Here is a 21,250-nt window from a genome sequence, read left to right as displayed (position 1 = left end):
TGAAAATTTCTAAAAATCTAAACTAATCAATTTCACATTTAGGTGGTCTGACTACAAGAATCTCATTTTTCCTTTTTTCTTGGTAGGCGGTTTTATTTTATGTCTACCTTTCTGAAGCTTTTTCTATTTGTAACTGTAAACACAATATATAGTCTCTGCTGCTGCTGCTAAGTCGCTTCAGTCGTGTCCAACTCTGTGTGACCCCACAGAGGGCAGCCCACTAGGCTCCTCTGTCCCTGGGATTCTCCAGGAAAGAATACTGGAGTGGGTTGCCATTTCCTTCTCCCTGGAAGTCCTCAGATGGAAGCCATAAACCTGTATTATCATATAATGAAAATATAGATAAGCTTTGCAACAAAATCTTTTATTTAAACATATTAGACACTGGTTTACCAACTTTTTATTTATCTATCCTTTTGTTTCTTATAAACGGAAACTTGCTTAGATTTTATGAATTATAAACAGCACAGAGTGAAATTAGCAGAATGACTGTAAAACAGGAAATTAAAAAAATACAGATTTTAATCTTAATTTTAGCTGCAACTAAAATATATGAGAATGAGTAGAAATACTAGGATAATGTCATTAGAACATAAGAAGCCATTCACAACTAGAAAACACCTGTTTATTCATGATTCTTTCAGACCACATTGCTTTGATATCCAAAGCATCCACTCAGAGTAACTCAAATTCCAGAAAAGCCAGGCAGTACAACATTTAGAAAGTAATGACAAAAACAGTACGGAAGTTCCTCAAAAAATTAAAAATGGAACTACTATATGCTCTAGCACTTCCACTTCTCCATATTTATCAGAAGAAAACTGAATCACTACCGGGAAAAAAAGTCTGCACTCTCATGTTCAGTGTAGGTATGTGCTTAGTCGCTCAGTCGTGTCCGACTCTGTGCGACCCCGTGGACTGCAGCCCACCAGGCTCCCCTGTTCATGGGGATTCTCCAGGCAAGAGTACTGGAGTGGGTTGCCATGCCCTTTTCTGGGAGATCTTTCCAACCCAGGGATTGAACCCAGGTCTTCCTCATTGCAGGCGGTTTCTTTACCATCTGAGCTACCAGGGAAGCCCCATGTTCAGTGTGGGACTATTTATAAGAGCAAAGACATGGAAACAAACCTAAGTCTCTACTGACAGATGAAGGGTCAAGAAAAAAAAAAAAAAATATATATATATATATCTACATACACACATATATATCTCTCTCTCTCCACACACAAAATAGTCAGCCACAAAAAAAACCACGAAAATCCTGTCTTTGTGACAACACAGATGGAACCTGAGGGCATTATGCTAAGTTAACTAAGTCAGAGAAAGACAAATACTCTATGATCTCACTTACATGTGGAACCTAAAAAAATAAATCTGAAATGACAGATAGAGTGGGTGAGGGGGAAAGCCACTGGGTAAAATGGGTAAAGGTGGTCAAAACATACAAACTTCCAGTTATAGGACAAAATAAGCCCACAGACATGGTGACTTTACTTAACAATATCATATTATGTATTTGAAAGCCGCTAAGAGAGTACAGTCATCCCGCAGTATCTGAAGGCAACTGGTTCTAGGATCCCTGCAGATACCAAATTCTGAAGATGCTCAAGTCCCTTATATGGCCTAATGCAGTCAGCCCTCCGTGTCCATGGTTGTAGAATCCTCAGATAGAGAGGGCCAACTGAGAATGGTCCTTAAAAGTTCTTATCACAAGAAAAACAATTTAACTATGTGTGGGAATAGACATTAACTAAACTTACTCTGGCAATCATTTGCAATATATACATTTACCATTATGTTGCATACCTTAAAGCTAATACAATGGTATTTGTCAATTATAATTCAATAAAAAAGCAATGACAAAAATGATACTATGTATTATAAAATATATTTTTATATGTGTATATTTATATTTAATCTTAATATACATGTTTGTTGTGATCCACACAGTCAAAGGCTTTGGCATAGTCAATAAAGCAGAAATAGATGTTTTTCTGAAACTCTCTTGCTTTTTCAATAATCCAACCAGTGTTGGCAATTTGATCTCTGGTTCCTCTGCCTTTTCTAAATCCACTTTGAAAATCTGGAAGCTCACAGTTCATGTACTGTTGAAGCTTGGCTTGGAGAATTTTGAGCATTACTTTACTAGCGTGTGAGATGAGTGCAACTGGGCAGTAGTTGGAGCATTCTTTGGCATTGCCTTTCTTTGGGATTGGAATGAAAACTGACCTTTCCCAGTCCTGTGGCCACTGCTGAGTTGTCCAAATTTCCTGGCATATTGACTGCAGTACTTTCAAAGCATCATCTTGTAGAATTTGAAATAGCTCAACTGGAATTCCATCACCTCCACTAGCTTTGTTCGTAGTGACGCTTTCTAAGGCCCACTTGACTTCACATTCCAGGATGTCAAGCTCTAGGTGAATGATCACACCATCATGATTATCTGGGTCGTGAAGATCTTTTTTGAATGGTTCTTTTGTGTATTCTTGCCACCTTTTCTTAATATCTTCTGCTTCTGTTAGGTCCATACCGTTTCTTTGCATGAAATGTTTAGTGAGCCCATCTTTGCATGAAATGTTCCCTTAGTATCTCCAATTTTCTTGAAGAGATCTCTAGTCTTTCCCATTCTATTGTTTTCCTCTGTTTCTTTGCACTGATCCCTGAGGAAGGCCTTCTTATCTCTCCTTGCTATTTTTTGGAATTCTGCATTTGAATGGTCATATCTTTCCTTTTCTCCTTTCCTTTCATCCTAAAGGAAATCAGTCCTGAACATTCATTAGAAGGACTGATGTTGAAGCTGAAACTCCAATACTTTGGCCACCTGATGTGAAGAACTGACTCACTGGAAAAGACCATGATGCTGGGAAAGATTGAAGGTGGGAGGAGAAGGGGATGACAGAGGATGAGATGGTTGGATGGCATCACCGACTCAATGGACATTGAGTAAACTCCGGGAGTTGGTAATGGACAGGGAGGCCTGGTGTGCTGCAGTCCATGGGGTAGCAAAGAATCGGACACAACTGAGTGACTGAACTGAATTGAATATATATTTATTAAATATACATTATTATATATGTATATTTATGTTTTTAAAATAGTCTCAATAATAGTGAGAAAATTTAATACTTTCTCAAAGTGTGATTTACACAGGAAAACTGGAGACATAAAGCTAAAGGTTACATCTTTCAACAGATAACTGGCTACAAAAAAAAAATACTCATTTTTCAGTGTAAGACAAATGGGTTACCTTTCAGTTTATGCAGAGTTTCTAAAGAAGTGGGCCTCTTGTTTTCTTTTAAAATTGTGCCCCATAGGACTAAAACCAGTTTACAGAAGAACTCATCCACCAGAGGGAGCCCTTACAAAAGAGAAAAAGTGTTACCAGCAGTGTGCGTCTGTGTGTGTGTGCGCGCGTGTGCGTCCGTGTGTGTGTGTGTGTGTGTGTGTGTGAGAGAGAAAGAGAGAGAGAGAGAGAGAGAGAGAGAGAGAACGTGTGTGTGTGAGAGAGAGAGAGAGACAGAGAGTGGTTGTGTGTGTGTGTTTTGACTCTGCAACCCCGTGGACTACAGTTAGCCAGGCTCCTCTGTCCATGGGATTTCCCAAGCAAGAATACTGGAGTGGGCTGCCATTTTCTACCTGAGGGGATCTTCCCGACCCAGCAATCAAACCCTCCTCTCCTGCACTGGAGGCAGATTCTTTACTGCTGAGCTACCAGGGAAGCCCTAGTATACACAATTAAAGGAAGTGTATTTCTTACAAAACAAAATTCTTTAAATCCAGTAATTTCTGAAAATCACATGTATTATTTTCTGAGAAATACATTTCCATTACTGAAATGAGCTCCCTCTAGTGCCCACAGATAGAACAAATATGTATGAAAGAGCGTGTCGCCCACAGCAAGTCAACTAGAGAAGTAGTGTTTAACTTTTCCATTCCACCCCCACTGACGCCTTTTCTTTCCCCTAAGTTAGTTCTAGGATCATTTATCTTGAAAATCAGTCACCTATATACATGATGTCAATAGTCATCCTAAAACTGTCACCTAATTCTGGGCTAAGTAATTCTAGGAAAGCCCATGTCATCACCAATCTTGGCCTCCCTCTTACCAGTTAGTCACAGAAATTTTCTACATGTCTTTGTGTATCTTGAGGCAAATACATTTAAATTTATAAACAATACCCCATAGTACCTATCTATAATCGAGTATGTATTAATTTGGGAAAAATAACACCAAGTACTCAATAAATGTTACATTATCTCAGGTAAACCTCCCAAATCCCCATGAGGTAGGAACTATTATTATTCTCACTTTATAGATGAAGACTTTGAGGCTTACATCTCACTAGTATAGTAAAGGGTTAAGTACTGTGCTATACCACAGATAAGAAAGTAACTGAACTTAATGAGGTAACTGTAGATTTACAATTTTTTAAAAAAGGAAAAAGGAAAGAAATACAAGGTTCCTTGTACACTTGGCCCAGTTTCCTGAAATAAGAGTTTCAAAACTACAAAATAATGTCACAAAAAGGATACTCACAATGATACAATGTACCAACCTCACTCAGTTCTAAGGCATTTTCAGTTAGCCAATACACATTTGCTTTTATTCTATCAATATTTCTAAATGCTCCATATAAAAATTCTTTGCTTCTACCTCTCATAACTCGTCTTCAGTTCAGTTACTCAGTCGTGTCTGACTCTTTGTGACCCCATGGACTGCAGCAGGCCAGCCTTCCCTGTCCATCACCAACTCCTGGAGCTTACTCTAACTCCTGTCCATCCAGTCGGTGATGCCATCCAATCTTCACCATAAATTTTAGGGTTTCACACTACTCTATAGTTATGTATCTCAGCATTCTCATTCTTTCTACATATGTAAACTTACGCAGTTCAATTCTCATTCCTCCAAAGCATGGGCCTTGAGGTCAAGGATTCTGAAATTTAATCCCAGTATTCTGCCATGTACTTAGTTTGGGCAAATAATTTAACCTCTCAATATTTCCATCATCTGTAAAATGGGAATAAAAGTACCTACTTCAAAGAGTTCCTGAAGATCAAGCTTTGCCTGCAAAGCAGTTAACACAGTACATGCTACAAATAAGTACTTACTAAACTTTAGCCATAATTACTTACTATTTCTTTACCAAGTCTTTTCTAACAGCATTCCATCCATTCCAGTATCTTCAACCATTCCAACCTCTTTAACACCCTAACCTTACCATATATGTCCATCTGTTCATTCACTGAGCAAAAATGTACTGTTTACACATAATGAAGATAAACAGATGAATCAAATACAGAACCTTTCTTCACAAAAGCACAATTACTAAAATCTAAGTTAGACAACAACGATGGTGCAAGTAACACATGACCTGGCTTCTTTAAGAGCTTAATTTGGCAAATGAGTGGGATATAGCATTTTCTAGAGGAGACATGAACATAACTAAGGTACCAAGGGCACAAAGGGAGTATGAATAGGAAACAGCAAGCAGTTCAGTTTGGTTTCAATGGAGGATGACAGAAAAGAAATAATGGAAAGTAACACTAAAGACTGGGCAAGGGCAGATCCTGAAAGGCTTTGAATCTAAGTCCAGAGTCTAAATTGCATTCTGTCTATAAAGAAGAAATGCAGAGTGCACCATGAGAAACGCTGGGCTGGAATCAAGACTGCCGGGAGAAATATCAATAACCCCATATATGCAGATGACACCACCCTCATGGCAGAAAGTGAAGAGCTAAAGAGCCTCTTGATGAGAGTGAAAAAGGAGTGAAAAGGCTGGCTTAAAACTCAACATTCAGAAAACTTAAGACCATGGCATCCAGTCCCATCACTTCATAGGAAATAGATGGGGAAACAGTGGCAATAGTGGCAGACTTTATTTTGGGGGGCTCCAAAACCACTGCAGATGGTGACTGCAGCCATGAAATTAAAAGATGCTTACTCCTTGGAAGGAAAGTTATGACCAACCTAGACAGTATATTCAAAAGCAGAGACATTACTTTGCCGACTAAGGTCCGTCTAGTCAAGGCTATGGTTTTTTCAGTGGTCATGTATGGATGTGAGAGTTGGACTGTGAAGAAAGCTGAGCGCCGAAGAATTGATGCTTTTGAACTGTGGTATTGGAGAAGACTCTTGAGAGTCCCTTGGACTGCAAGGAGATCCAACCAGTCCATCCTAAAGAAGATCAGTCCTGAGTGTTCATTGGAAGGACTGATGCTGAAGCTGAAACTCCAATACTTTGGCCACCTGATGCAAAGAACTGACTCACTGGAAAAGACCCTGATGCTGGGAAAGATTGAAGGCGGGAGGAAAAGGGGATGACAGAGGATGAGATGGTTGGATGGTATCACCAACTCAATGGACATGAGTTTGGGTAAACTCCAGGAATTGGTGATGGACAGGGAGGCCTGGCGTGCTGCAGTCCATGGGGTCGCAAAGAGATGGACACGACTGAGCGACTGAACTGATAATGAAAAGTCAGCAATTTATGAGTAATTCAGTTATTAAGTTCATAATTATATAGCCAAAGCATTAATATGCTATACAATGTAAGATAGACTAGAGAAATTGTTACTGCGCCTGTATTTAGAAACCTCCTGCTGCATTCAATGATGTAGGTAAGGAGGAAAGCCTGAACGGAAAAATACTGAAGAAATTGAATCAACACAGTTTAAAACTGAACGAAATGTGGGAAAATGGAAGTGAAGATGACTTAGGCTTTAAACTTAGTATTGTGAACTACACTAAAGAAAAATGGCTCACAGACTAATTAAATCACTTATTCATTTTCCTGAATTCTAAACTAGATTTTAACTTCAGTCCACTGAGAACTGAATACTTTTTACCTGTAGCGTGAAAACAAGTATCTTGAAAGAATATGGAATAAATGATTTAAAAAAATCTAGAATACTATAAGTATAATAAATAGATTCAAGAAATCTATTAAATAGAAGACTGTAAGCATGCTGAGTAGGTAAGAGAATGCTGCTTATGATGTTTGATATAAAATGTATATTAAAAGTGAGATTAAGGAAACCTATAATCATCTCTTCATAAAATAGGAAAGGGGATTCCTATACTCACTGGTATGTCCCCAGGGTCTAGAACAGTACCTAGAATCCTGTGAGCACTCGATAAAAACATTGAATACATATATGAATGAGGAAAGAAAATTTAAATTCTTACTAAATTTTAAGGAAGGTTCTCTACTGTCTTCAATGCTCTGAGGGCTCAGTATTCTCTCCCACTCTTTGTCTTATTATAAAATGGCCTTCTGTTGCTAACTATACTTATGGAAATATAAACTTTAATATATTCATTTAGTAAAGTATGATAACCACTTTAGTAAGTAAGTGTTAGTTGCTCAATTGTGTCCGACTCTTTGCGACCCCATGGACTGTAGCCTGCCAGGCTCCTCTGTCCATGGAGTTCTCCAGGCAAAAATACTGCAGTGGGTTGCCATTCCCTTCTCCAGGGCATCTTCCTGACCCAGGGATTAAACCCATGTCTGCTGCATTGCAGACAGATTCTTTACTGCGTGAGCCACCATTTAGGCACTACCATTTTAGGTAGTACTAAATTATTAATACGGAAGGTCAAAACAAAAACTTAATGTACCATCTGACACAAAGTAAATGATATCTGAGGTTTCACACAGATTTTTAGGTTATCTCCCAAGCTCCATTTTGCAATTTTGCAATTTAAAGGCAAACACACTTGTTACTGAATGGGAAATACGAATATGTCTCCTTGCAGAGTCTGTCATCTTACCAGGTCTTTCCTTCCCAGTGCCTTTTGACTCAGCAAATTTTTGTATCAAGCTTTCAACTGTAGTATTGGCCATGTTATTTATAAATTCTTCATGGACCTGTTAAAATGAAATACAGATAAGTTTTTTTCATTTTCCATAAATATTGTATTTCAGACAAAATTTCCACAAAACAATTAAAATAGAAGTCAGTGCAGTGACATGTTCGTATCTGAGTGTTTTAGAGACATCAGTCTTACAAGAAATAAAACTCATAAAGCAATGAATATAGTATTAGAATTTTAGTAACAAAGATAACAGACTTCATCTTTCTCTGCTATATTTCAATGCACCCTAAATATCATCATTAAACCACTTTTATATTTTTGGAAAATTTCTAAGTATAAATCCTATAACTTACTAAAGTTGCTATTCTAAATTTTAAAATAACAAAAATTTAAAAAAGAAATATTCAAAAATTGTTAACAGCAGACTTTTAATACGAGACTGAGCAAAATTAATTTTAAAAATTAAATTATCATCTTTAATAGGACGTCAAACTCCAGGTTATTTCATATTTAATACATGTAAATATATAGTCTTTATCTGAAATAATTCAGTACCATGTAATGAGTTTGGATTTTTAAAGTCATAAGAGAACATAAAATTCTCATGAATCAGTTTACTAAAAGCAAAAACTTACCTGGCCTATTTGCAAATGAATTTCCTTAATAGCATTTGACAAAGATCCTATAATTTCTTTTATGTGAATGAGATGAGTTTGTTCAATATCCTGAAATTTCTGGGTAGCAAATATAAAAAAAAAATTACACACACACAGATATATTCTGAAATTAAATTTTTTGAAGTCATCTTAATACAGCTAACGAAACTTAACAAGTTACCATTATTATACAAAATTTAACAGTGCTTTAAAAAGCAGAGACGTTGCTTTGCCAATGAAGTCCATCTAGTCAAAACTTTGGTTTTTCCCGTAGTCATAAATGGATGTGAGAGCTGGACAGTAAAGAAAGCTGAGCGCCGAAGAATTGATGCTTCTGAACTATGGTGTTAGAGAAGATTCTTGAGAGTCGCTTGGACTGCAAGGATCCAACCAGTCCATCCTAAAGGGTATCAGTCCTGAATATTCATCAGAAGGACTGATGCTGAAGCTGAAACTCCAATACTTTGGCCACCTGATGCGAAGAACTGACTCATTTGAAAAGACCCTGATACTGGGAATGACTGAAGGTAGGAGGAGAAGGGGACGACAGAGGATGAGATGGTTGGACGGAATCACTGACTCAACAGACATGAGCTTGAGTAAACTCCAGGAGTTTGTGTTGGACAGGGAGGCCTGGCGTGCGGCAGTCCATAGGGTCTCAGAGAGTTGGACATGACTCAGCAACTGAACTATGCTTCTAGACAAATGAGTCTAGTTAACATAATGAAATACAACATCAGAAAAAGTTAACTTTTTGTGCCATTTCACAGGCAAATATGAATTTTTTAAGTATTAGAAGATACCACGAATTAAAATCTATAATCAGGGTCAGAAAACTAGGAGGAGACCCAGAAGAGAATAGTGTCAAAAAACCAAAGAAGTATTTATTTATTTATTTATTTTTAGGAGAAATATTTTAAAAAACTGAAAAACAACCAGCTGGCAGAGCTAAAACTACAGTTTACTTCTTAAGACTTTAAAATCTAGCCCAGCGACTTTCAAAATGTCTAATTCTTAAAATGTTAATATATACTCTCCAAAAGAGGTAGTCTACGGTTTAAGAAATCTGTGAAAACGTGTGTGTATACTCTATCTCAGCAGTTCTCAACTGAAGGCAGGGATGATTCAGATGACCTGGGGAATGTTTTCAAATTACAAAACACACAGATCCTCCAGGACTATTCAGGAAATGGGCTAGAAAGAGGTAAGAATATTACTGGGAAAAAAATTCCACGTTATTGCAGTCTTTACTTCCCGGGAAGAAAACCAGTGCTATACTTCGCTTCACAAGAATTAAAAACTGAAGTAACTGAGAAATACTAAAGTAACAAAGCTTGTTTTACTCTGCTTAACCCTGTGTCTTCCAAATTTCTTTAACCATACAACCCTTCTTTTCCTCTCTGAGTATCTACTAATATCTCACAGAACAATTATATTCTTCAAAACAGGATTTGGGAAATGCTGAACTAGTCATTTTCAAATAAAAAAAGAAAAAATACATCTGTCATTTCCACTGCCAAACCTGATTACCCTCTTTCCTGGCAAATTATATCAGGTCTAAGGAGCAGACCTAGATGTTTGCTATTTTTCCCTAGTTTATCAAATTAAATTCCCTCACCCCATATTAAATGTTCAGTTTCCTTCAGCATGCATCAGAAATCTCTAAGGCAAATAATCATATCCATATTTGTGTAAAGGGTATGAACTTCAAAAAAAATCAATAATGGTGAAATTATAGTTTTGGCAGTAATGCAACAACAGTCTAAAAACTTACCAGTTTTATTCGTGAGGAATGATAGAGTTAAAATACAGAACTTGTTTGGCTAATTCTGACCAAGTCCAATGAGAATACTGCAAGATCCTAAATTATTCTTAAGAACTGAGGAACAGTCAGCCAGAACATGATTCTACTTTATGTTTCTATTATAAGAATTCACCCTTAGCTTAAAATTTGGCAATTTGATGAACAAGATATTTTTTCACAGAAAGGTAGTCTCAAATCCAGGAAAGACTGGCCAAATGGCCACTAATTTCATATGGATGATTCCCAATACCAAGAAAATTGTGCACCTTCTTTCTCTTTTGAAACACCAAATCTGTCAGATCCTTAATAATTGAGAAATACCTTGAAGCGTGAAGCCAAAGAGAACCTAAAAGCATGATTTAGCTGCAATTTTGAAATTATGCTGTATTTCCGGTGGTAAGATATTGGTAAATATCACAATTCCTCAAAATTAGTGACTACTAAATAAATTCAGTTATTTAGCAAAGGAATATAGTATCAAGTGTTTGAATATAAATGAATAAACTTTTTCTTGAACAAAACAGGTTTTTCTTCCTTGCATTCAAATTCACTGGGTTCATATTATTGTTACATTAGCTTTTTTAAAAAGTACAATTTTGTCAGCCACTACAGACGAACAAAAATTGGGTTCAAAATTGGGAAAGGAGTATGACAAGGCTATATATTGTCACCCTGCCTGAGTACATCATGTGAAATACTGGGCTGGACGATCACCAGCTGGAATCAAGACTGCCAGGAGAAACATCAAAAACCTCAGATATGCAGATGGATGATACCACTCTAATGGCAGAAAGTGAAGAACTAAAGAGCCCTTGATGAGGGAGAAAGAGGAGAGTTAAAAAGCTGGCTTTGAACTCAACATTCAAAAACCTAGGATCATGGCATCCAGTCCCATCACTTCATGGCAAACACATGAGGAAAAAGTGGAAACAGTGACAGATTTTCTTTTCTTGGGCTCCAAAATCACTGTGGATGGTGACTGCAGCCATGACATTTAAAGACGCTTGCTCCTTGGAAGAAAAGCTGTAACAAATCTATAGAGAGCATATTAAAAAACAGATATCTTTGCCAACAAAGGTCTGTATTGTCAAAGCTATGGTTTCTCCAGTAATCATGTATACATGTCAGAGTTGGATCATAAAGAAGGCTGAGCGCCAAATTGGTGCTTTTGAACTGTGGTGCTGGAGAAGACTAGAGAGTCCCTTGGACAGCAAGGAGATCAAACCAGTCAATCCTAAAGGAAATCAACCCTGAACATTCACTGGAAGGACTGATGCTGAAGCTGAAGCTCCAATATTTTGGCTGATGCTGATGTGAAGAGCCAACTCACTGGAAAAGACCCTGATGCTGAGAATATTGAAGGCAGCAGGAGAAGGGGACAATAAATGATGAGATGGTTGGATGGCATCACTGACTCAATGGACATGAGTTTGAGCAAACCCCAGGAGATAGTGAAGGACAGGGAAGCCTGGCGTGCTGCAGTCCATGGGGTCACAAAGGGTCAGATATGACTTAGCGACTGAACACCACCACCACAGAGAGATAGATATATATATATAAAAGCACTCTAACACTAAACTTAATCTGAGGGTGTTACTTAAACAATTCTCAAATTTCTTTGTACTAGCCATGTTACTGTTCAAAGTAAACAAAATCTCCCTACTGTTTCAAGTTAAACTGATAGTGGTGAAAAGCATAAGCACAGGGTCACAATTTTAGTCATGCTTCTTCTTAACTCAGGGTTTCCTAGGAGGCTCAGTGGTAAAAAAAAAAAAAAAAAAAATCCACCTGCTAGTGCAGGAGCCACAGAAGATGCAGTTTCAATCCCTGGGTGGGGAAGATTCCCTGGAGGAGGAAATGGCAACCCATCCCAGCATTCTTGCCTGGAAAATCCCACGAACAGAGAGACCTGGCTGACGACAGTCCAAGGGGTTGCAGGAGGCAGACATGACTGAGTGACTGAGCACACAGTCTCAAGTGACAGAATTAACATCACAAGTGCTCCAAGTAAAGGCTAAGTTCCTTCACCGAAGGACTCAATTTCTTCTCACTCTGGTGTGGTCCTGCCACCAAAATCTCATTACTGCTAGACTGACAGATCCCTTTCCCATTAGGGTTAGGTCAACCTGCTTGGCCTGGAACAAAAACCAAAGAAGCAAAAGAATTCTTTTCCTTTCTAAGTAACCAAAAATAAAGCCTACTACCTATTAAGAAACAAAAGTTAACCTGTTCTACGGTTGTGTGTACAAGCTAGAGAGGGAGAGAGACAGAGTGAACACAAGAGAGAAAACATACACGTATTAGCACAGTATACCATCACCTTTCTTTAAAAGCAGCGTGGCTAAACCTCTGTTCAAACAAATTAATTATTCCATCTTGGGATTGGCAAGATAAACAATTAAAATGCCAATCTGAAAAAAAATGTAATGAGGAAGCAGAAAGAGGGAAGGGAGAAATAAGTGCTGAAATTCTATAAAAGGTAGTACATACAATCGAAAACACTGACTTGAACAAATTCCAACTTCTCTTTTTTCAATTTAATAACTGAAGGCAAGATTTTGAATGATAGAAACTAATCATTCTGATAGAAAATAAATCAATATCTGCCTTATAATGATTTAAAAGATAAAAGAGAACTTGCTGGAGTCCACAAGGACCACAGTTGCTATAGAAATTGAAACCTTCTATCTCACTGGAGTTGGAGCCTCACTGAAACTAAACCCTTCCTGAAACATTATCACTTCTGAGCTGCCACGACATTACACTTTCCAGTTTTTTTTCTTCTCTGGCTTCTCCTACTTGGGTTTCAGCATCTCTTCCTCTTCCAAACTGACAATGATGAACCTCTCAGAGTTTGGCTTTAATTCCCCACTCTCTATCCATAGATGATGTCATTATGGTTTTGTGTACTGCCAAGCCCCTATATTATAAAGGCCCAATTCTTTATTCAAAATTTTCGGGACCAAGTGTTTGGGAATTTAAATATTTTGGATTTTTTTGAAATAAAGGTAACGTGTTATCATATATATCATTATACTAGGAGTAGGATCTGCAGTGGCATCTGTTTATCAAACACTAAAGGAAAACATTTATATTCAGCCTACGTAGGATAAAGAGACTATATACAGCCTTACATCAGATCAAATCAAGTTCTGCTGCCAAATGAATTCTAGAAAAAAAAAGGGGGGGGTTCAGAGAATTCAGAATTGTCAATAAGGGATTGTGAACATTATGTCCAGTCCAGATTACTTAGAGCCTCCAAAACTGCCATTTGCTTTCTCCACTTAAGTATAAAAGGGTTAATCCCCAATTGTTCAGTGGGTAAAGAATCTGCCTACAATGCAGGAGACCCCCTTCCAACCCCTCAAACTAACAGGTCTTCATCTAGACTTTGCTATTCATCTCTGTCAAATCTGGAAGAGACCTGGAACCCCTTTAGAATTCTCCCATCCATCCTAACCCTGCCATCTCCAAATGTATTCACTTCTCTCCTTCTCCAAGGCAACCACACTGACTCTCATCCTTCTCATTGGACTACAATACTACCTTCCAAATTGGACTCATGATTTTCCTTTGGCCTCACTATAATCCATTCTTCATGAAACTGTCAAAATTAGCTTTAAAAATGCAGATCATATCATGTCTTATCCCTGCATACAGCTCTTCAGTGTCTTCCAACTGCTCTTAGAAGAAAACCTAAGCCCTCACTAGAGCCTGGCCCTTGACTATCTCTTTAACCTCATTTCTACCACCATCTCTCCTGTTTTAGTAAGCATTTTTACTTTCTAGAATGTGGAGCTCTTTTATACACCTAGGTCTTCAGAGCCATGGTCCCCAATGCCTGGAACACACATACCCTAGACTGTCTTGTACTGATTCTTCAAGGCTCAATTTTAAATGTTAGTTCTCCAAAAAGGCCTTTCCTAACTCCCTAATCCAAATTAAGTGAAAGCCACTCAGTCAAGTCCGACTCTTTCGACCTCATGGGCTATACAGTTCATGAAATTCTCCAGGCCAGAATACTGAAACGGGAAGCCTATCCCTTCTCCAGGGGATCTTCCCGACTCAGGAATCAAACCAGGGTCTCCTGCATTGCCGGTATTTTCTTTACCAACTGAGCTACCGGGAAGTCTCTAGTCCAAATTAGGCCATCTCTACAATTCTATCTCATGATCTCACGGAAGCCTGTTCTTTTCCTTTGTAACAATTATAATAATCTGTAACTTTATAATTAAGCATATATTTAATGTCTGTCTCCCTCCTCTATACTGTATATACTCCACGTAAAGCACAGAGAATTTATTTACATATATACTGTACACATCTAGCATCTAGCAGTGCCTACAACATGGTAAGACGAATGCATTATGCCTGCACACAAGCATGCAAACCCTTTGTTTCTGGGACATGACTCATTCAGCACTCCAAGCAAGATGACGCCCTAGAATCCAAAGAGGCAGATTCATAAAGTCCTTCTTCACACCTACAGAGTGCCTACCATGAGCTAGGAACTGTCTTAAATGCAGAGGAGATAGCAGCAAACAAATCACTCTCTGCTCTCACAGAACTTACTCAACGGTGGGAGACAGAAAATAAAAAACACGGGCAGCAAAGCTAGTGTATTTCACCACGTTTCTAGTCCTCTCAGACATGATGACTAAGAATGCTCTAAAAAAGAGGTTTCTCTACCAGTCTCAGTGCCAGAGTGAAGAGCTGACTCATCATGGACAAGCAGCATGCACTTGCTATTGTAATCCACTGAGATCTGCGGGGATTCTCTGTCACCGCAGCATCCCCATCCTATCCTGTCTGAAATAGTAAATAAAATTCATGGTGTTAGATGATGACAGCTGTTAAGGAGAAAAACAAAACAAGAGGACAAGACATCAGGGTAGAAGCTTTGGATACGATTCATAAAAGGCACCCATCTTAAATCTAGTCCTGTAATTAAGGCCTTAAGAATATCAAATTGAATATAATTTATCCCAAGTTAATGGGAGACAGACTTTTTAAAATTGTCTACTTTCCTTTACTAAAATGGAAGTTCTATGAGCAGGGATTCTTGATTGCTTTATTGATTAACCATTACATCCTCAGCACTGAGTGATTTCCAGTTTCCTACTTATAGCAAATTTTAAAACCCATACATAATCTTCATCATCTACCAATGTCCTCATTTTCTGCAATACTCTTTAAACATTCTCTTCTAGTTGATCTGAATAATCCCTTATGATATTATAACTACTGACCATAATTTTCAATCTCCAAAACAAGAGGTATATTTTTAAAACAGCATTATTAAAATATTGAGACTGTGCATTTTAAGAGTTTCTAATATAAAAAAATATTATGACAAAAAAATATTTGTATCAGAAATATATTTAATATAACTTACTGTAATTTATAAACAATAAATACAAATATCCTATTTTAGATTTAAAGCCTTAAAAATACCAACCTGAGCTGTTTCTGTCATTTTCTGTTCAAAATCTGCTTTTGCTAATGCATATTTTTCCACATAGAGTTTGTACGTATCTGTAGCTTTCTTAGATTTAACAGCTGCCTGTAACAAAACAAAAACATTTAGAATTACACAAAATCACTTTACTTTCCTTAAAAAAAAAAAAAAAGTGCATTTTAAGAGGTGAGGCCTATGCTGAGTTCAAGATGACATAAACTAACTTTAATACCTTTTTTCAAGTCTTTCTTATTAGTGTTTTTTGTTATGGTCACACAATGATGTAGAAATTAAATCCTAATTCTTTTGTCCAATGGAATGTGCTTTTAAAAGTTAAAATACTTTCATTTTTAACCCAGAGGAAGATCACACAACCACATTATAACAGTACAATGTTACTAAAAATTCAGCAATCAAGAATGTGACAATACCAGCAGGATATAATATGAGTCTTCTTCCTTCCTCCTACAACAAACAGATACTCCATTTAAGGTCTGATCAGTGACTATAAAGCTAGCATGAAAATTGAAAAAATAATATCTACTTTCCTTGATGTTGCTCAATTTTTTTTTACACTTCAGAAAGTCAATAATTTGTTTTAATCATTGTCTATTTTTCAAGATTTCTATTTTTTAATTGCTACTGTATTATAATAGTTTTAATTTTATCAAAGTTACTTATTCAACACAAATTTAACAATATATTAAATATTAGGTACTAAGGAACAGGAAGACAAATTATGTACAACTCTTTTCCTCGGGGAGTTCATAAAAGAAGCACAAGCCATACAAAAAAGGCTAGAAATAGGTGGAAAGTAACCAGTAGACTGGGGCAGACATGTGGCTATCAAGAAATTTGATTATTCTCAAAAGACTGCTCAATTTGAATACAGGAAGTTTGAAGGGAAGGGGTGTTGAAGTAAATAAGAGTTTAAAGAAGATCGAAAAACAAAAGAGAGAAACTATAGCATTTCAAGATAAAAGATCTCCACTTTCTTGGTGTGATAAAAGGTGGTCTGCTATGAGTGAAGAGAAGGTTATGGCTGGAAACTTCAGAATAAAGTTTCAAACCATGGTGATGGAGGATGCAGCTGCTAATAATTATAGCAGTAAAAGTATTACAAAGAGCCACTGAGGGCTAAGCTGCAAAACCTGGAATTTGTACAGAGACAATCAGAACCATAGGTAATTATTTCCAGCTATGTTCAGGAGTCTAACAGTAAGTATTAGAAACCAATCTAATAAGTATTAGAAACACAAAGTTGGGTTTACCTGGAGGTTGGGAATGGCAAGAGATGCATACAGTTCTAGACCCTAAAAAAGTAACTTTGCACTGTCTTTGAAAATTTTACTGCATATATTATATTAAACATATATGCTCTATCCTTGCTGGCCTTTATAAACAAAGAATATAGGACATCACTTTATCTTACAGTGTATCAAAACTATATCTTGTATCAAAACTGAATGTGGTTTCCATTCATGGTCTGGCAACAAAGATCCCACGCGCCAGGGAACAACCAAGTCCGATGCTCTAGGGCCCATGCACAACTACTGAGCCTGTGGGCTCCAACTACAGAGCCCATGCGTTGCAATGAAAGTCCCTGCATGACGCAATGAAAAGCCCACGTGCCACAACTAAGACTCAATGCAGCCAAATAAATTAAATAAATGGGAAACTGGGACAGAAGAAACTAAGCTTTAAAAGCAATAGCTACATTTCCTCTCATAATTAAAGACTGGTTCTAATAGATTACTGAGTGATATTGAAAGAAATCCTGTATTTTATTATTTCCTTAGCATTATAAATAAATTTATTGATATACTACTGGAAATAATTCTGTTTAAGGGTCTATATAATTTTTCCAGTAACATCTTATGAATCAAATGTATACATAAAAAATAAGTACTTTGTCATAGTCCACAAATACGAGTAACTTCTAAATGGCGCTTTATAAAAGGGTTTGTAAATGAAGATGAGAAGCATAGTATGTCATAATATCCAATAAGTATGTTTTCAAGTTCACACACACAAAAAATAGTTCAAAGATCTGTGTTTTAAAAAATCTACATTCATGGTAATAAAGAGCTTATTAATAAAGAGCTTATTACAGGCCAAAATATTTATTTAAGCTTGGATTTAACTATATATAAATCAGAGACACACTAACACCTCTAGTATCACAAGCAACGATAATCGCTTCTTGAGCAGAACAATTAGAAAAAAGCACTGTTTTCTCTTATTTTTGCTGATTCAGAAGATTTAAATTATACTTTTTTCAGTAGTTATGCTTAATGTTATACTTGACTACTACTAATTCTAATATACCATTAATTGTAAAACACACCATTATTTTGTGTACCACTCAAACAGAGAAACACTGTCAATTAAACCATGAAATAATGCTTTCTTACCACTTAAAATTTTTATTTTAGACTTATTATAAGAGCTCTTTTAGACTTACTTAGAGGTAGATTTTTATTCTTGTGTGATAAAAATAAAAAAGACAGCAAAATGAACTGTTTGAGATACTCCTCAATCTTTCTTCACATTCAGATTCTGACTCAATTACTTCCAAGTCAGGGGCTGCTAGGGTCTGTTTTTCCCCCCACATATTATCATCTTCAAAGTCACCAAGAATATTATTGACAGAGAATATCTTAAAAGTGCCCCACCACCATCTTCAGATTTTCTTCCAAACAGTGGTGTTCACATTTTCTTGATTTTACCAGGTCTCAACAAAAGGTTTTCAAACAATAATCAGAACCATTCCTTCCTCAATGGTCTGTTACCTGAAACAACAGTGTTGCGGCTGTCCATCAAGCCACCAGATATACCAAGCTCAGAGAGACAGTGAAAGTGCATGACAAATGCCACCTGCCCACAGTGATGATGATAATACCACCATTTGAAGATGCATTCTAACTTCAGAGATGTGAGGAAAAAGATACATCCAGCAGCTTTTCATATTCTCTTTTTTTTTCTGGTGTCTCAGTCCGAATTATCTTTATTTAACCTGCTTAATACCGAGAACGTATTTGTGATCTAATTCTTGAATTTCTTTAATTCTGAAAAAATTCTGATCTGTTAACTCTTCAAATATTACCGATCTACAATCCTCTCCAATTTTTTTCTTCTAAAATCCACAGCAGACCACAGTGACCTTTACTCTCTGCATATGTCACTGGTAAGTTCCCAAATTCAGTCTTTCACTATATCAACTCTAAAGTTTATCTTCTCTAATGCTTTTTAAAAATTAACTATATATTTCATTGCCAAGTTTTCTAGTTAGCTGTTTTCCCATCTACCAGTTCTTGTTTCATTTGTCTCTCTTAATTTCTTTAATATAAGTGTATGTTCATTTGCAACTCTGAACATCCTCAGCATCCTCTGATTTTGTTTAATAAATCTAAATTTTATTTGAACTGAATTCTTCTTCTAGTTGTTAAATTTGTTGCCATCTGTCTTAACAAAGATCCCTTGCTTTTCCAAAGTTTGTCTTATGCCACTTTGCTTTTACTAATGAATTACATTAGTACCTGTCTTCACAAACTGGAAAAAAATCCAGAGAGGATTTTCACTTTTACAAAAAAAAGGTGAAATGAAAAACAGTACTCAGTGTTTGCTTTGCAGGAGCCAATATGAAGGGAGCACACACCCTGAGACCAGTGAGAGTGATCCAAGCTCCTTTCCACGATCTACACTTAGCATCTCAGCATTGGTCTCCACAGATCTGAACTGTTTCTGTGATCATCTGTGCTTTAACTCAATTTCCTTCATACGTTCATTAGCAAGATGTGTTCTAAGGCAATTGCTTCTCTGCCATTTTGGTTCACGTAAGTTTTTATGTGAAAAATACACTGTTGTATAGCAGGGGAAAGCTATATGAGATTTCTTAAGATGTACTCTAAAAGTGTGGTTGTTTGCTCATTTCAAGTGTGAGGTTTCTTTTTTCCCCTCTCTTCTCCCTGTCCCTCCATCAGTGATACTGGACAACTCTATAGAATACAAGGTAAACATCACCTCCTAGAATTGTGCTGTACTTAATCATTTAGGCTCACCCATCCTATCTAGCAGTTTCACGTTATCTCCTGCCAGCCCTCCAAGGTTCCAATTTATCATCAGTCATACAAAGGCAGCTTTTAATTACTTCCCTGGAAGAATATTGAGGATATGACCAAAATAGTCATAATCAGGGCAAATCCATGGCCTGACTGCCACTCAGAACTGTGTCCATTAAGCCCCAGCTTCCAATAATGCTTTAGCCCTTCAGCAGCACAAACCTTTTTTTTTTTTTTTTGCTATTTATAGCCCCACCTCAAGTGGGGAGTATTTAGTCCCCCATACCATACAAGAGCTAAACTCCACTGCCTAACTTAGGACTTCGGGTCCAACAAGCCTGCATAATCAATCTTGACACATGCCTTTGAGTTTCTGTTCCATTTCTAGTTCATTAATAATAATAATATTCTTCTTCTGGGACCATGTTATTTTGTTTTACTTTCTCTTTTTATACTTTATTCTTAACTGCTGTGTCTGAAATGCTGTTTGAAAATCATGAATTTGCTGTGCCTCATTTTTTACCCCTTTCCAATTTTTATTTATTGTACAACACTAAAGGAAACATAATATCCCAAATTCAATTGACTGTTTTGATTTTTCCAGATTTCTAATTCTTGCCCATGTATATACAATTTTATAATTATTATAATTGCAAGATAGTCACATTTTTTTTTACTGGATATTTCAAATATTCTACAAAGCTTTCAAAATTATCACTCCCTATGACTGATTCCTAAATGATAATATACCACATCAAACAAGTGGATGGTTAAACTGTTTTGAAAGGCAAAAAAAAATCTACTTTCAATCAAGATGAGAGTAAGGGAAAGTGTTGTGGTTTACCACAATGCTAGATACATGGGCTCAAAGTCAGCAATAAATCACCCACAACATATATTTATAGCTTACCCTCAAGTATCTACTGCCTTGCTAAATATACCAAAGTCTAGCTTTAAATTTTTTTACCTTATTATTAAATCTTATACCAAGAACTATCTCATCAATTATCTTATACAAATATCCTACAAATGTGTCACTGATATAAAGCAATCATCCCTTTTCATGTATCTGCTAAACTACTTACCATACACAACATATTCTGCAAACCTACTTTTGTCTCACTTAGGAAAATCATTAACACTCATGCACAGTGACTTTCATCTTTAACATGAGATCATTCTTGAGTGTTTAAAGATTAAATGCAGTCTTGTATTTGAAAACACAGAGGTATTATTTTTATTACGATTACCTTTTCTATTTCTCTCTGTGTAGCTCCTTCCTTTTTCAAACGTTCCTGTTCTACACACTTGGCATTGTAATTTTCCTTGGACTTCTGGAGGGCCTGAGTTATGCTCTGAATGGCTTGAACAGCTTCCAGAGTTCCTGCAACTTCTTCTTTAGTCTGTTAGGTATGAAATGATTCATCAAAATAACAGAACTACAAAGTATTCAAC

At 36.7% G+C, this 21,250-nt stretch overlaps 1 protein-coding gene across 1 annotated transcript in view; it reads right to left on the bottom strand.

Annotated features, from left to right (window-relative positions):
- The window catches only part of FCHO2 (FCH and mu domain containing endocytic adaptor 2), a 118,294-nt gene that overhangs the window by 59,287 nt on the left and 37,757 nt on the right, over positions 1-21,250 (bottom strand). The window contains exons 5-8 of the mRNA XM_040262705.1: positions 21,046-21,198; positions 15,735-15,839; positions 8,452-8,550; positions 7,772-7,868 (exon numbers count right to left, since the gene is read on the bottom strand). Of these exons, the coding sequence (XP_040118639.1) occupies positions 7,772-7,868; positions 8,452-8,550; positions 15,735-15,839; positions 21,046-21,198 (454 nt within the window). The remainder of the gene's footprint in view (positions 1-7,771; positions 7,869-8,451; positions 8,551-15,734; positions 15,840-21,045; positions 21,199-21,250) is intronic.

The sequence above is a fragment of the Oryx dammah genome, unplaced genomic scaffold, assembly GCF_014754425.2.
Source record: "Oryx dammah isolate SB20612 unplaced genomic scaffold, SCBI_Odam_1.1 HiC_scaffold_20, whole genome shotgun sequence".
In the NCBI taxonomy this organism is placed as follows: Eukaryota; Metazoa; Chordata; class Mammalia; order Artiodactyla; family Bovidae; genus Oryx; species Oryx dammah.
This window is presented reverse-complemented; position numbering and strand designations above follow the sequence as displayed.